General features: G+C 39.7%; 1 protein-coding gene across 1 annotated transcript in view; it reads left to right on the forward strand.

Moving 5' to 3' along the window:
- GRID2 (glutamate ionotropic receptor delta type subunit 2) overlaps positions 1-13,016 on the forward strand; it is a 1,011,959-nt gene extending 998,943 nt beyond the window's left edge. Inside the window, exons 15-16 of the mRNA XM_054030820.1 lie at positions 5,498-5,738; positions 10,487-13,016. Of these exons, the coding sequence (XP_053886795.1) occupies positions 5,498-5,738; positions 10,487-10,909 (664 nt within the window). The 3' untranslated portion in view covers positions 10,910-13,016. The remainder of the gene's footprint in view (positions 1-5,497; positions 5,739-10,486) is intronic.
- Positions 13,017-17,158: the final 4,142 nt, after the last annotated feature.

The following is a 17,158-nucleotide window of genomic DNA, read 5'->3' on the forward strand; positions in this document are numbered from 1 at the left end:
ATATATACGTTATATATATTTTGGGGGTAGTTTTTACATCATTACTTTGAAAAATGTTAGAATACAGCTTACCTGCTAAAGAAAAATATTTTAAGATCCAGAGTCTATCAATAACCAAGTTTTAAAGGTCATGTTTTTCAGTCAAGCAAGATTACTGCAGTTCAAGTTTCCAGACTTTGTCTTTAATGCCAAGCTTTCTAATATTGTAACACAGCAGGACAGATGAAAATCATGCAGCCTACCTATAGACTTCCAACTATACCTATAGACTTCAGGCTAGTGTTGGTTCATTGTAATATTATTCTACTCTGACACTGCAGTATCCACAGAGCAAAGTACTAATGGAAAAGTTCACTTGTAAACAGTTTGATGCTGTTTCAGAAGCCCAAAGTCAACCATAGTGGACATCATATTTTCATGTTCATTGAGGAAGTGTATTTAGTCTATTATAACTAATTATTAAATATAAAAATCAAACATTAAAATTATTAAAATCCATGCTTACAGCCTGGAATTATTAGTATAGTTCATATGCCCAGAACAGTAATTGCAGCAGAAGTGTGTAATTTTGTGCATAGACTGCCATCTTGTGGAATGTTTGCACACCACAAATCATATTGGTGCCTATAGGTTCAATATAAGATCCTTACTAGCTTCCAGGGGATTCCAATTAAAGAACATTTTTCACTTTCAAAAATCTCTAAAGTAATAATTCCAGAGTTACAGAAACGTTTGGCAATATTCATAAATCTCATAACGTAGTGGCTATTCTTTTGGGTCCAAATCTTGATTCTGTTGGAGTCAATGACAAAGTACCCACTGAGTCCAGTAGGACCAGGATCTGGTCTTTTGTCTTTATCAAGTTAATACATTTGATCAAGTTACCATTGATGCTCCAATAATTTCCCTTGATGTATATCCATTTCAACTGCAATTTTACATTAATTTTTAATGAGCTTTCTTCATTTCTACACCTGCTGTATAAAGTTGTATAATTGGTATTCCTAGTTTTTGCTTACTTTTTTTGATTTTCTTAAAACTATTAACCTTATACATGATTGCTCATCAATTAAAATCATTACTACGGATACAATTAGGAATGAACTGCTGTCTTACAGTTTGATATTTGTTGCAAATTTCTATCGTTTAAAAAGATGTCTTGTGTAATCAGGAATTATACTGACAAATGGAAAATAATTTAATTAATGAGAATAGCACATTCATTCCAGATGTTTGTCTATTACCGACTGAATAAAAGGAAGAAAATAGCATTGCTCAGGGCTTAGAGCTGCCATTGAGAAAAAAACAGTCAGCCCCCATACTGTTTTTCCATTACTGGTTTATGTATCTGGCATATAGTAATTCACAAAGATAAAAATATAAAGGCCAAAATGATGGAACTTAGCTGCTGAAAGTTAGACCCCTAAATCCATGTATAGGGACCTATATAGAAGTGATCTGATTGTCAGAGATGGTGACTATATTTTGACTAACATGCCCAAACAAATGCTAACCAGATGCTGAATGCAAGTACAGTGAGAACTAAAATCATGGACAACTGTGGCCCCAACCCCGATGTGCCACTCTAGCCACGCATAAGGGCTATAAATGTAACACAGCTGTCTGGGAGAGAATTCCCTCACTGCAGGAGCAGCATAGGGCTGATGTATGCAGTCCTCTCCCCTTCAAAGCTCCTGGTATGGATGTGTCAAGACAGGAAATAGTGTCTCCTAGTATTAAGCAGTACAGAGATTCTTGGCTGCTCCAGGCAGCCATACCCCATAGGTAGACCAGGGATAAGACTGCTATAAATTAGAGTTGCCTCCTAGCTAACTCAGAATCCAGACCAGGCAAACATGGCTTAAAGCCACAATTGACCTCCCTCTCCCAAGCTACACCTTCGGAGTTGGGCCCCTAGAGAAACAGCACAGAATGTGTCCCACTGCTGTATCATTAAACATAAAGGAATATAAACAAGGTAATTCTTGTATCTCCGGAGCTACCTGGGCTGATTTCTAGTTGGAAATTCCTCTGTTGCCTCAGGGCCCTGAAAAGAGACAAACCCCTTTTCCTAAAACTCTGGGACTCATTAATCTGGGTTGGACCTCCAGAGTGACTACTTCAGGTGCACAGAGACATTAACTCACTGCTCAGGAAAATGCTCCTACGTTGGACTCTGAAAAATCAATCTAGAGTCATTGCTGGGATTTAACACCCCCCAGAAAAGAAAATAACCAGACCATTGACTGGCTTGTTGAGATTTCCTACTACTAGTTCCAGGGAAAGGCACATAGTTATAGGTCCGCTTTTGGAAGACACTGAAGGACTTGTATATGCTGAAACAAAGTTTCAGTAACTTCATTGGCATGATAAAGTACATGGCATTGGCATGTTGAAAAAAATCAAAATAATCTGCATATGGGACACATTGTAAAGCACGGCTAAATTAAACTAGTGATGCTCCCTAGGGCTACCCAGAGTTGTGAGGCCCCATCTCCACCACCAGCCTTTAGGATGAGGAAGTGTTGTCTGTCTGTCATGAATCAGTCCCAGAAACCACAAGCCTCTGACAGCACAAGCACTACCTTCCAGGCCTCTGCAATCCTTGCTCTCCCTCTCCACAGGTTAGCTATAGCCACACACCAACCCACAAGTCATCGGAGCGTTCCCCGTAGCGTCCATCCCCTTATCCATGAACGCTTGCAGAAGGAGCAGTACACACCAACTTGTAAGATTCAGCTCAAGATCACTACTTAGCACAGCACTTTTTATATATAGTGAAAAGTTTATTAGCAAAGATAAATTCAAGTGATGGTAAGTAAAGCTATTGGGAACAACTGGTTACATATAACACAAAATCATACCGCACTTGCTAGAGTCTAAAGCTTCTTTAGATAGATCAACTTGTTAAGTTATCTCACCCTAAGGTCTCTTCTGCATTTCGGCCAAGCCTAGCTGAGACCCCTCTTTCATTAAGCAAACTTGCTGTCCATTTACTTCCCAGGTGAAGGATGCCAGGTTGTCGTCTTAGTCCTACAAATATACTAGCACAAACCTGTAAACAGCCAGACAGATGAACATTTCTTGTTTGATGGAAAACCTGTTTTTCACTTTTGCTGGCGACCAGTCCCTAGACACAGATTTTAAGAACTGTGATACAGTAAAGCCAGAGGGCAGCAAGAAGGTGATAGATGGGAGATACATAAGCCCAAGGATGATCAGAGCCTTATTCCCTGGGGACTGAGGAGAGGTTACTACAGGTTAATTAGAGCACCTGGAGCCCATTAAGGCCCTGCCAGAGACCTAATAAAAAACCCAGCTCTCCTTCCCCAGGAAGGGGGAAGGAGAGCTGACTGTAGTTTGCAGGAGTACTGTTGTTAACCAGAGGATCAGAGTACCAGGGGAAGGGAAACCCTGCTCGAGCAGAGGGACTCCCCAGGCAGAGAGGACTGAGAGAAACCCTGCCCGAGAGGGCGGAAAGCCCGTGAAGCTGATGGGGCTGGGACCCGGAGTAGAGGACGGGCCGGGTCCCTTCCCCGCTCCCTTTCTCTTTCCCATCAGGGCACTAATGGAGCTCTCAATGCCCAAGAATAGGGGTAAAAGGCAGCACATGACCCATCACATGAAGGAAAAGCACGGGACCCACCATAATGGCTCCAGCCATCTGCCACAGAACATAATTTTCAGTGTATATATGTAACTCCTTGCACAATATCCATACATGCGTTTTGTGATGATATTGATGATCATTGTGGCACTGGCTTTGATTTACGACACCCTTTCATGAACTAGAATGTACATACCAGACCCAAGAGATCCCTATAACCCCGATGCACCCCCTCTGTGCCCCATGCCAGTTAGCACTAAGAAGTTTCTGGGTCACATCATACGATGTCCATTTGTTTTATTGTATTATTAGAGGCTTCATTTGGACTGTTGTGCACAGAGCATTTGCAGAATTAGGCCTATATGGTTTTTCTTTTTGATTTTGTACTAAAAAAAAAAAAAAAAAATCTTTCTTGATGTAATGTCTGGTTTTGAATGAGAAAGTTCCAGCACTTTGCATGTGTGTATGTGCTTTGTTTTTTGCATAGTGTTTTTCAAATGACCATGCAACTGATTGGTTTTCCTGCTGACATTACTAAGGAACACAGATCATTTGTGCGAGGGGGGAAAATTCCATTTTCTTTTATCAGTTTTTAAAAATGTAATTACTGAATTACTTATTTTGGTTAATTAAAGGTTCATTTGGATCAATAAACACACAGAAGATCCTCTCAAAATAAATGTCTCCCCTTTCAACCCACATCTCTCCTTCCATGGAAGGCCTGGCAAAATATATGGGCCTTGTAACTTAACCAATAAATCCATGGTCTTTTAGAGCAGGGGTCTCAAACACGTGGCCCATGCGGTTATTTCCTGCAGCCCACCAAGCTCCCTACCCCCACCCCACCCCACCCCACCCCCCGTTCCCTATCCACCCCAGCACGCCACATCCCCACTACTCCGCCTACCTCCCAGCGCTTTCCCGCCACCAAACAGCTGTTTGGCGGTGCTTAGGACTTTCGAGGAGGGAGGAGCTGGGACGCGGCATGCTCAGGGGAGGAGGCGGAGAAGAGGTGGGGCCAGCGCGGGGAATGGGTTGGAATAGGGGCAGGGAGGGGGCAGAGTTCGGGCAGGGACTTTGGGGAAGGGATTGGAATGGGGGCAGGGAAGGCGTGGGAAGAGAGTGGGCAGAGGTGGGGCCTCATGGAAGGTTTCAGTGATGCGGCCCTCGGACCAATGTACTAGTCCTCATGTGGCCCTTGTCATGATTTGAGTTTGAGATCCCTATTTTAAAGCAAGGGTGGGAGAAAAGACCCTTGCTTGAAAGTCCCCTGTCACCAGCCACTTCCCATTTAACGGGAGTGGAGGTATGTGAACTCAAGAGCCTTAACTGATTGCAGCTGCCACACTCTTGCTCAGGGAGGAGAGGCTCTCACTAAGGCAATGTGGACCCAAACTGCTAAGAACGGTCTTAAGTGGAATATTAAATGAATCTTCCAAACTAACTTTCCCTTTTTGAGTTAAATTTGCCAGGGCACAGTCTGGCAATGTCCTTGCTTTGCAAAGCAAATTGTTTCTTTTCAAACTAATAAAGCCCAAAATATTACTCTGTATGTAACAAGCCCAAATTAGAGAAATTGGCTAGCAAGAAAAAGAAATATACTATTTTGTAGTTGAAATGCAATTAGAAATACACATAACGTCCACTGAGGGTAATTAAAAGAAGAAAAATAAATACAGAGGGTGGGCACCATGCCCAGTATTCCAGCCAAGAAACTTCCTCTTCTGGCTTATTAGTCATCCCTTTTGAACTCATGTGTTTTGCCGTCCACATGCATGGGATGGAATAGTGGTATGGTCACGTTCTCAACCACTTCTATGCTTTCAGTTGTACAAATGTAAGCTTCAGTTGTCATTGACATAACCGCGTATTCTGTACTTTCTTCCCAAGGATTTTAGAACTTCAGCAAAATGGAGACATGGATATTCTGAAGCATAAGTGGTGGCCAAAGAATGGTCAGTGTGACCTATACTCATCAGTGGATACCAAACAGAAAGGAGGTGCCCTGGACATAAAGAGCTTTGCAGGGGTGTTTTGTATCCTGGCTGCTGGGATTGTCCTCTCCTGTTTCATTGCAATGCTGGAAACATGGTGGAATAAAAGGAAAGGCTCCCGGGTTCCATCAAAAGAGGTATAGAACCCTTTAATTTATTGTGGAATATCTTCATGCTATCTGCGTACTGTTGTCTTGAGTTTATAGCATTAAAGGGGGAAGGAAAACATAAGTTCTGAAATAATTCCATAGTTTTCTGATTTGTAAGATGAGCAAGATCACTGAAAACCTGTATCATGAAATCTGACTCTCCTTTTTAGAAGAGCCAAAAAGAAATGAAAAAAGAAAATAAATACTATATATTGGTGTTGTGTGACAGGGAACTGGTCTCAATGGAACACAACAATTAGTAGTAGAATACTATGTTAGTAATACATCAGTAATTAGTACATTATGCCTGCTAGTGTGGATCAGCTCCAGGTTTTGCCAATGAGTTTGAAAGGTCTCTTACACTCCGGCATTCAAAACATGCCCCCCAAATGCAATAGCTCAGACTTTCAAAAACAGGTTACCAAAGCTAAACTCCTAAATCCATATTTAGGCTCCTAACTGAACTTGGTATGATTTTTGGAGGTGCAGAGGACCTGCATTCCTATTTGCTTCTGTTCTCAATATCTACCTGAAGTCAATGGCAGCTGAGGGTACTCAGCCCTTTGGAAAACCAGGCCAGATTTTTTAGAAACCTGAAAATGGACACCCATTTTTTAACATCTTGGTCAGGGAATTCTAAAAAGCCGAGAACTATAGACAACTGATTTTAGTGGGAGATATGCCATTTTATAGCAGTCCAGGATGCTTGACAAGTTACAGTGCATCACCACCAATTACACTTTTTCTATCTACATAGCCATAGACACCTGTTGTAGGATATTGCTTTGAGTTTGTGTGTGATGGTTTTGCCATTATCTGCAATTTCCCCAGTATTGTGCCTGCCAATCTTATGCTGTATAATCAGACAGAAATAATTACACTCACTAATTACAGCATTGATCTTTGAATTTTTAAAACCTTTTGCTTACTGTTTCATTTCTGAGATTTTTTTTTTAAACTTCTGGCAAGTACTGTTGTTAAAAAGGAAAACTCTCTCTTCTCTTTAACCTGGGTTCCTCTGAAACAGGAAACTCTCAGTTAAAACCAGTAAATGACCATTTGGTATATTTTACTATTTAAGCACTTTGCCCGAACTTTCAGAAACTTCACATTGATACTTATTTTGTGTATGTGTGTGTATTTCAAATTAATAGAAATCAGGAAATTCAAAGTTATCATTGCCTCAGCTGCTATAAGTTGGCCTCCTTGTACTTTTTAATATTGTTTACTGGCTTGCTCTTAAATTTATGTCTTAAAATTGATGTGAAAAGCTTGACTCAAAACTAAAATAAGTATGAAAATAAGAGCTGAATGTCCCCATTATCCTATCTATGGGGATCATTCAAAGAATTACATCTTAACTAACATTCTGAACATTCATTTTAGCTTCCATGAAATCCATTGGCTCTTCCAGGCCACTAGTCCAGAATTAGGGGTCATGTCGGAACAGTTTGTGGTCAGCAAGCCAACTCTTTTTCCTGATGGCTGCCATCTTGTGCTCCAGAATCCAAGCATTTATACTGAAAAATAATTGTCCTATGGTTGCGAAAATAACCTGCCAGTCCTGAACCAGAAGTAACCGATTCAATGATGTCTGCCTGAGTCTACAGACGGCTTTAAACAAAAGTTCTGAGAGAAGACTGAACTCTCCCCATTAATCTGAATGGGATGTTGACTCTAAAGCCTGATGATAATTTAAATGTGAACACTGCTGAATATTTCACTACTCATCAAAACACACAAGAGAGAAAAAGGAATGATCATATTATGCACAATCTTACTGTGAGTGACGTCTCTTCTTGGTGTATTGAGTGTGCAAAGCTTCGGTTGTGGGCAGAGCCAGGAAGAATACCACTTACTTATTTTTTCCAGTCTTATAACAGAAGAATGAGCAGCAATATTGGAGAGACCTTTAGAGGCTCAGCTAAGTCACAGGTAGAGCTGTGTGAAATCTTTTGACCGAAACGTTTTTGGTGAAAAATGCAGATTCAGCAACACTGAGATATTTTACAAATTAACTGCATCTAATAGTTCCAGTTAAAAAAAAATTAACCTTGACATTTTCAAAATGAAACATTTTGATTCAAAACAACTTTTCATTTCAAAATTTCCCTTAATTTTATTTTAAAAGTCAAAAATGTTCAAAGATGGTAAACAGCAAAACAAAATGTTTCAATTTTTTTTAAATGAAATGTTCCAATCAACCTGAAAAGAAATTTTTCTTTTTGAATCACCAAAAAATTTGAAAGATGTTGTTCGGGGTTCAATCCAAAACAATTTTTTTCAATTTATGAAAATTGGCAGCAGACCAAAAAAATTCATTATTCACCTAGTTCAAGTTGCAATATTTCCTCAGTGATGTAATTTTAAACATTTGCTTGATTGCTATTTTAAATTTTAGTAGTATAAAAGTTATTTTATAAATTTGAAAATTAGAAAAAAGGAGGAGACTTAAAACAGTGCTACAGTGGCAAAAACATGATTTATGCACTATGACTGAGCCTCTGAGTATTTATCTGGACTCTCCATGGCCTTTGTTACCATAGCACGTGAGCACCTCCCAATTATTTAAGAACAGACAATCTTTCTCCATCTTCTTCCTTGGCCTATAGGAGAAATAGTTTGATTAGTATAGTTGGTTTTGGTTTTGTTTCAGTGGGTGTGGTGTATGTCTATGGACGGGTCTGTGCATGCATAAATTATAGAGGGAAAGTCAATCCCACATTTAGTTGTCTCAGTAGTGAGGTCCGTGGACCTTTTTATCTCTTAGGGGAGTGAGTTCCATAGGCTTAGGCTGCAGGGCAAGCTCTGGGACCCTCCCATCTCACAGAGTCCTAGAGCCCGGTCTCCAGCCCGAGCTTGGAAGTCTACACTGCAATTAAACAGTCCCTTAGCCCAAGCCCTGTGAGCCTGAGTCAGCTGGCATGGGCCAGCTGCGGGTATCTAATTGCAGTGTAGACACACCCTGAGAGTCTCACTACTGTCATGGTAGGTCCTGGTCAAAGAAGGAAAAGTGGTCTCTCAAATACCAAGGACCATGAATAACAAAACGCAGACCTTGAACTGGACTCAGTATTCAGTACAGAGAGATTTGGTGACCTGAGTTGCTAAGCAGATGGGCTGTCACATGTTGTACTATGTGGATCTTTTTCAGGGGGCGTGGGTTCATTCCTAGACACAGTGATCTAAACCTCACTGACATCAACTGGAGACTTTCCATTGATTCAATGACCTTTGAATCACACCTACAATGAGTTGCAGTAATCAAGCCTGCAAGCCTGCACCACTATGGCCCGTGCTGTTGTTATTTCTGGTATCTCTGACATCTTAGAATGATGCATTGTGATACTTCTCTATTTGGTCTGGAAGAGTCAGTAGATTTCATGGAAACTAAAGTGAATTTTGAGAAAGTTAGTTAAAACTTCATTCTGTGATGAATAAGCCCCACAACCTGATTAGTGGGGACATTTCTTGCATGTTTCTGAGTTATGCTTTGCAGTTCAGTATTAATATATATGTGGCCTAGAGGTGATGTACAGTTACTTTGGGGCCTATGGCTTTGTACCTTTTTATTTTTGTGCATTTAAATTCTCTGCTATAACACTGGCATAAGATTTTTTTAATTGAAGTCCTTTGGGGAGTTTAAGGAAGAAAAAGGGCAAGTATAGGAGGGTGTGGTCACACACCAATATAAGTACAATGGACCTCATTCTCCTTTTACCTGCACCAGTGTGATTCCACTGGAGTCAGTGGAGTTGCTCCACTGTAACTAGGAGAATCAAACCCACTGTTGGCATTACAATTAAAAATCATCTTGTGTATCCTCTTCTGGTACATTGCAAATGAGCCACCAGTACCTCTCCACCCCTCACCCCAAATGGTTTGGAAGTTCAGCTGTATTCTATTTCAGCTAATAAATAGAAAAATCAATCTGAGCCCAGCCAGAATTAAGGCTGCTGAAGAGGATATTCCAATTCTTCAAAGGCTCCCATGTGAAGCTCACATTTAGTTATCAGTATGAAGCTCAAGAAAAGCTGGTATCACCCCAGTCATCTGAGTTTACACTTCATCTTCATTATATAAAGCTGATTGTTATCAAACTGTCATTAATCTAAATCACACATACCCTGGCTCTAAATGTGTACTTTCATGATAGGCATCTATTTGTAGCACCTACAGCTTAGTACTTAAGATGCTGGGTTTGAAAATAGATGAATTATAAGGTTAGAGAGCACCTGTTTTCCTTCTAATCCAGTCAGCATCAGTCAGTTGGAAAGATTTACCATTGATGTTTATACCTGACCTCAGCTGTTGTAAATTAGCCCAAAGCACGGGTGGCAGGTATCCTAGGCTGGGGGAGACTGTGCCTCCCCAAATAGCCTAGGTTCCCTCCTGCAGTTCCCAGCGCTCTGCAATGGCCAAAGCTGGCCAGCCTGCCTCCCACAGGGACTCACGGAGGCTGGCGCTGGGCCGGGCCCTGTGGTGGGGGTGCTCTGGGGTCCTGCGGGGAAGGGGGCAAAAGGAGAGGAGGAGGGGTGGAGCCTTGGGCACAAGGGGAAGGGTCAGGGACTAGCCCACCCCAACGGCTGGGTCACCGGCTGCCCATGGCACAAAGTTTTAGTTAAAATTAGACTACGTTTTAGTCACTTTTCCTGGGCAGTTCAGGTTCCACTGTAAAGATTCAGTCCAGCAAAAAGTGGCAACAATAAATGGCCCGACTTCTTTTTCTTTTCCAGGATGACAAGGAAATTGACCTGGAACATCTTCATAGACGTGTTAACAGCCTCTGCACAGATGACGACAGTCCCCATAAACAGTTTTCCACCTCATCAATTGACCTGACCCCACTGGACATTGACACTTTGCCCACACGCCAAGCACTGGAGCAAATCAGTGACTTCAGGAACACTCATATCACTACGACAACCTTCATACCAGAACAGATCCAGACTCTTAGCCGTACGCTGTCAGCTAAAGCCGCTTCTGGTTTCTCCTTTGGCAACATGCCTGAGCACCGAACTGGCCCTTTTAGGCACAGGGCACCTAACGGGGGCTTTTTCAGAAGTCCTATCAAAACAATGTCATCTATCCCATACCAACCAACTCCTACTCTGGGGCTCAATATCGGTAATGACCCAGACCGAGGCACCTCCATATGAGCTTCAGACCAAGTTTCTTCATTGTTTCTTTTTAGGACTCCCTTTGCAAGGAGCAGCTGTAATATTATGGGACTAACATGGATGTAACTTTTTAAAAAAAAAAAAATCAGGATTCTTAGTAACAACTCACTATTTCTCTTTCTGTCCCCTGCTTTCTCTGTCTCCTCCTCTCTCTTCTCTTGTCACCTGTTTCTTTAAAAAAAAAAAAAAAAAAAAAAAAAAAAAAAAAAAAAAAAAAAAGAAATCCCACTAGTTTTATATTAGTACACTTTTCATATACTTTAAGTATAGGAAATGTGCACTGAATATGCATAAAAGATAGAGGGTTATTTCACAGAAGGGCGTTTGTATCTCCCCTCTTTCTCCATGTTTTATATAATTGCAATAACTTCAGTCCTTTACATTTGTTCTGCTGCATCCATTCAGTGCTCCGCTGCTGTTGTGTGTCCTTTTAACTGTGGACCAAAGGCAAACCCTGCAGTAAAAGAAAAAGAAAAAAAAAAAGGAAAAAAGAAAAACAAAAACATTCAGGCCACATAATATGAGAATGCAATTTTGTAGGATTACAAAAAGCCATTATTATGCCAGTAAAGACTACAGTTAAATCTACTTTTGCACTGCAACAGTGCATATGACCTTTATGTGATTGTACAGTGTTAAAAGTTTTTCTTATGTACAGTAAACTGTATCATATGGCAGAAGTCTCTGTTGTGTTAAATAAATTAGTATCACATAAATATATATACATAAGTATGTGTATATATATCTATAAAATGGCAGCCGTTGCTATTGCAATTCATTTAATAAAGCTTTAGTAAAAATGTGTTGTATACAGAAAAGCTATACAGTGCAGGGGGTCTTTTTGTTTAGAAAAGAGATTGGCTTTAATATTATTCTGACTTGCATTGTTTGCCAACAGAGCTTATTTTATACTTTTTTATTAGAACATCCGGGTTAATTTAATGTTTCTACCCAGATGTAACTCATTTGATTAGGTTTTGCATTGGCTATTCAGCAGTGTATAAGGCTAAACTTGGTAATTTTACTTTTAATTAATTTAACTAATGGAAAACTCTCTTAGGTAAACCACATCCATGGATAACTAATACAGCTCTAGAGAAGTTTAAATGTAGATCATAGAAGGTTAAGAAATTCTTTTCCAAATCAGTATCATCAATCAATACAATAATGGTGTTACTGGGACAAAAAACCCTTGAGAAATATTGATGTGACCTTAAATAAAGTTATATATTATCCTAAGAAAAAAATTGATCAAGCTATTATTTTAACCCTTACTATATTCATTTATATTTAGAGGAGCTGTGTAATTTTTATATTAGTGCCAACTGTATAGAATGATGAAAGAACAGCAATGAGAGCAAAAACAGTGCCTGCTTTGGCACAAGCTTCTTAAAGTTACACTCTTATCTGTTAGAAATGTAGAATGAGCTTTTAGTTTGTAATCCTTAAAACCAGAAATGTCATTAAGTAGAAAACAAGCAACTTATCCCATGTTGAGTTCTTTGTTTTTATTATTTTGGTTTTTTTACGCAACCATACACTTATGTTAACCTAACTCATTCTATGGCTAGAACTGATATAGGAATCAGCCTATGTGATTTGCTTTAGGAGAAATTAAAAGGTATATTCTTCAGCTCTATTCTATTTTGATGCTAATTCTGTTCTGGAGGAGCATCTTGTACTGTCAATGTTTTTGTACTAAATCTTCAAATATTGTCTACTGTGTAAGGCAGAACAATTTCTTATCATGCAAACGGCCATTTTGTTTCCAGGGTAGCAAGTGTCTAAAAGCATGCACAACTTGTTTCCCCTTGTAACATTCATGAACTCATACACAACTCTGATTTAAAAAAAAACAAAAACAACAAAAAAAGAAATTTCTTTACAAGCTATGTAGGGACATACCAGATGTTGCAGTGATTTTAGCTATAAACAAACTGTTAACCATGTACACTATTTAAAATAGGCCTATTTTGATGTGTTGCCTATTATACAAATACACAACACTTTTTGGAGGCCTCAGTTACAAGTGGCAGAGCTTTCTGTGTATAATTTGTCTAAATAATTTGTCTAATAAAATTGTTTTCTAAACTTGCTTTTCCTTCTATTTGTCCTAAATAACATGGAAATGTCAAACTGTGTCTGCATTCTTCAATTTAAGGTGTGCATTATTTAACATTTATATTGTGGTAACCCATAGAAGCCAAGAAGGTGGAGGTCCCATTGTGCCTATGAGATTCTGTGCTGTGCCTTAGCCCATTGGGAGGGAGGACTAAGGTGGCTTTAAGCAGTCCTGGCATAATTCAGACAGCCTTGGGGGGTCTCTCTAATTTATGGCAGCAGAGCTGCCCAAAATCTTTACAGAACTATATTCTGAGGCCCTGCCTCAGCACATCCCTTATCCGCCATACCTGCTATGCCAGGGCTTTTATGGAGACCTTCAAAAAGCAGCCTGTGACTGTCTTCTTCAGTTCCACCACTGAGGAAATTCTCTCCTGCCTGGATCCAGAACTTTATAGAACTTCTTTAGCCCCTTTACGTGGTGTAAAGCGCTGGAGCAGGAAGGAGTCTCACCTTTGGTGTTGTATTTGAATATGTAAGACGTACTGGGGGGAAAAAATAGCAAACATCCTTTAAAGCAAGAACTGTAAGTACTAGAGCCTATGCCTCTAATCATATCTCCTGTAGAATTCCCATGGAAATTAGTGTGAGATTGACAGGGGATCAAGTCAAGTTTAGACCTAAACTGCATTCTCCCCAAATTCTCAAGTACATTCAGAAGCACTCAGTATCTGACCTAACTCAATCTCAGCCTATAAGTTCTAGAAACTTTTGATACATGGCCTATTTTGTTCTCTTGATTTATTTTTATAGGATCAGATTCTGCCCCCTTATTTAAAATGAAATCATAACTTACTCTGTGGGTAGCCATATGCCTATGTCCTCATGAGTACCGGTGGCAGAATATGCCCCTTATTTAATTACAGTATTCTCAATCTTTATTCATTTGGGTTGTGTATTTTCATTACTATCTTAAACTAATGGCCAAATTGATATTAATTCCTTTAGTATTTACTTTAATATCAATCATGATGTAGTCACTTAGGGCATCCAAATTAATACCAAGTTTTCTATTGGATTGTTCACAACACTTCAGCTTTCATTAACTAAACCATGATTTTAAAGTGTTGCTAGCGTTTCATACATTGACTCAGCCAGCATTAATGATATATGGGACAGGGTGTTTTAGTTTTCAAATAAATGTCATGCTATCCCAACTCATTGCTTATATCACTAAAAAATTCCACCTTCTGAGAATTTCAAAAGCTAAGGTTTGATTTAAAGCCCTGTAAAAGCGAAAACTGATTTGGTGAAAGTTACTTAATGCTTTTCTTTTAAAACACAACTAAGAGATAAGTTACATAGCTCCGTCTAAAAGAAAAGCAATGGGTAAACTGAGGCCCTCATCCTACAAACACTTATGCACCTTATTACATTACACTCATTGGGGTTAGTCACAAGTACAGTTATTAGCATAAGTATTTGCAGGATCAGGGCCTAAATTAGTCATTAGTTGCGACCAGGAAGTCCCTCGGCCCGCACCGCTTCCAGCAGCTCCCATTGGCCCGGAGCAGCGATCCGCGGCCAGTGGGAGCCGCGAACAGCCGGACCTGCTGACGGAGCAGGTAAGCAAACCGGCCCGGCCCGCCAGGGGCTTTGCCTACACAAGCAGTGACCCCTGTTTGAGAAACCCTGTCTAAGATAAACATGAATGCTTGAAATGTGTTGTGCTCCAGTCTGCACTAGATCATTCCTCTTGCATTTCATGGGTATCCTGTTCCCATCATTTACAATCAGCACAAGTAGCAAGGCAAATAAAATGGCTTAAAAGCGAGGTAATTCTAAAATAGCTCTGCCAGTCATGGTATATAGGAGGGAGGGGAAAACAAACCCTGCAAACATCTCTTCTTCCTTTCAAAACAATGTGATACAAATTTTGCTCTGGACTACTGACCAGTGTTTATAAGCAACTCATGTTTTCATGAAGAATCATTTGTATTTTCAATGGAGTTGCAATAATTTAGAGTAATCCCAATAACCCAACCGACTGAACATATCCTATATAGAATATCTATCTAGACTGCTTTGTGGGTTAAACTATGCTGACTAAACACAGTTGTTACAGTTAGAGTTCATGGTTTCCCTCAACAATGTGGAAAAGCTTTTTTTTTTTTCTTTCTCTCCAGAGAACCACATTATAAAAATATCCTAGAGACTAAGAAGGGACGTAACTATAGTATGAATCTCAAAACAAAAAAAGTACCCATGCAAATCAAGAAAAGGTGGGTGCTATCATGGGGTCTACCATAGTGTGGTCAGGACCAACATTTCTGTGGTCATCTCTTTTGTCTTGACTAATGGAAATGCTAATTTTACATCATTGAATACATCAGATCTATTATGAAATATTTTCTCAGTCTTCCATGATTACTTGGATACTGTAAAGTAGGCAGAATTATAAGCACACCTTTCTATGCCAGAACTTCCACTGTATGCAGAGCAATGAATAGTCCAAAACTGCACTATTATTTGCTGGGTTTGCTTTAATTTCTTACAGGTGCACAAAGTGGACAATCTTTAAAAGTAAAACATACTTTTCCTTATCTGTAAGCTTTCCTGATCCAGGATAATGTATAAAGGCCCCAAAACAACAACTGAATCACAACCAACATTCAGATTATTCCCCTTGTTAACCCTACAGTAAACTCAGATTGTTGGGTTTCTTAATCTCGTGTGCAGGATTTTAAAACATTTTAGTAAAATAGGTGTCCATAAGAATGGGTCATATCAACAGAGTTTTCTGAGTAACAGGGTAAGGTGCATGTATGCACTCACAATGCAAATCAAGACTGGTTGGTTTCAACCAAATTATTTTAGGCTGTGATCTTGTCATATTTCATCAACTAAAACAGATTACTGTTTGTGAGGCTGATTAATGTCCTATGGAATCCCTAAATCTGAACCAATGCCCTGAAATTAGAGAGCAATGTACTTCATGAGGGAATCATCTCACAGACAAGAGAGAAAATCAATATCTACCTAGGTTCTCATCTGCCACCCCCCAATACCACAGTATCTCACCTGAAATTCTCTACTCGACACCAGTGTGAGGTAGGAAAATTATTATTCCCACTTTACACATGGAAGAATGAGACACAAAAAGATTAAGTAATTTGCCCCAGGTCACACAGTAAGTGTGCAGCAGAGCCTAGAAGTCAACCTAGGCCTCCGAAGTCCAGTGCTATAACCCCCAGACACGCTTTCCTCTCTGATTACTTATGAGCATTAAAAATCCAATGGCATGTTCCACAATTATATGAACTACCCGGGCATACTGCAATCTCAACTTTATCCAGAAAAGTGAATTACTGGGGATGAAGTTCACCCCTGTGAAAAGACTTGCACCACTTAAGATCCAGGCCAGAAGACCATGTCCACATGAAGCCAAGGGGAGCCCACGATTACCCCAGAGGAATCTGTGATACTAGGGAGGGTGGAGAAGCCCAGCCAGAAACCAGAACTTGTGCTGGGGGCACAGCTTCCTTGCAGGCAGCACTAGTCTCCATTGGCTCCCTGGAGAGCTGCCCGGTTTGGCCGTAAGCCCTGCACCATTTCTGTGGAAGGCAAATCACATATGTATGAGCACACGTCAGTGGGACACTGCTAATGAGATCATGATTTTTTAACCGGGAAAAGGGGACACACTAGCCCATTCTCATAAAATAGAAAGAAATGTGTATTTCATCAAAGAGGAAAAAAACTTAATTCTGACCTATGGATTGTTGAGTGTTTTCAGTAGGAGGGATTCTTTTTTTCTAATGTATTGGTTTTGTGTCCTTGGTGTTTAAATATTTTCTTTTAAGTGATACTGTTGGGGGAAAGCGTCAGGCAACACATTTATCAAGTGACAGGTTTGTTTTTTTTTTTTTGTGATTGTAGCATTTGTAGCTGCTGTTTCTTGAGTTTGAAATTGTATACATAATGTAATGAGAAAGTGCATAGTATGATCACTGTATGGAACTATGTCTACATGTATTTGCATTTGTGGCTGTTCAAAATGGGAAATTAATTTGTATATATTATGATAGCCATGTTTCTTTTTCAGAAAGGTTTATTTTTTCTTTTCATCTTTTAAGATTACTGATGAAAGAGTAGTATTTATTTTGG

This window comes from Malaclemys terrapin, chromosome 5, assembly GCF_027887155.1.
Source record: "Malaclemys terrapin pileata isolate rMalTer1 chromosome 5, rMalTer1.hap1, whole genome shotgun sequence".
NCBI classification, from domain to species: domain Eukaryota; kingdom Metazoa; phylum Chordata; order Testudines; family Emydidae; genus Malaclemys; species Malaclemys terrapin.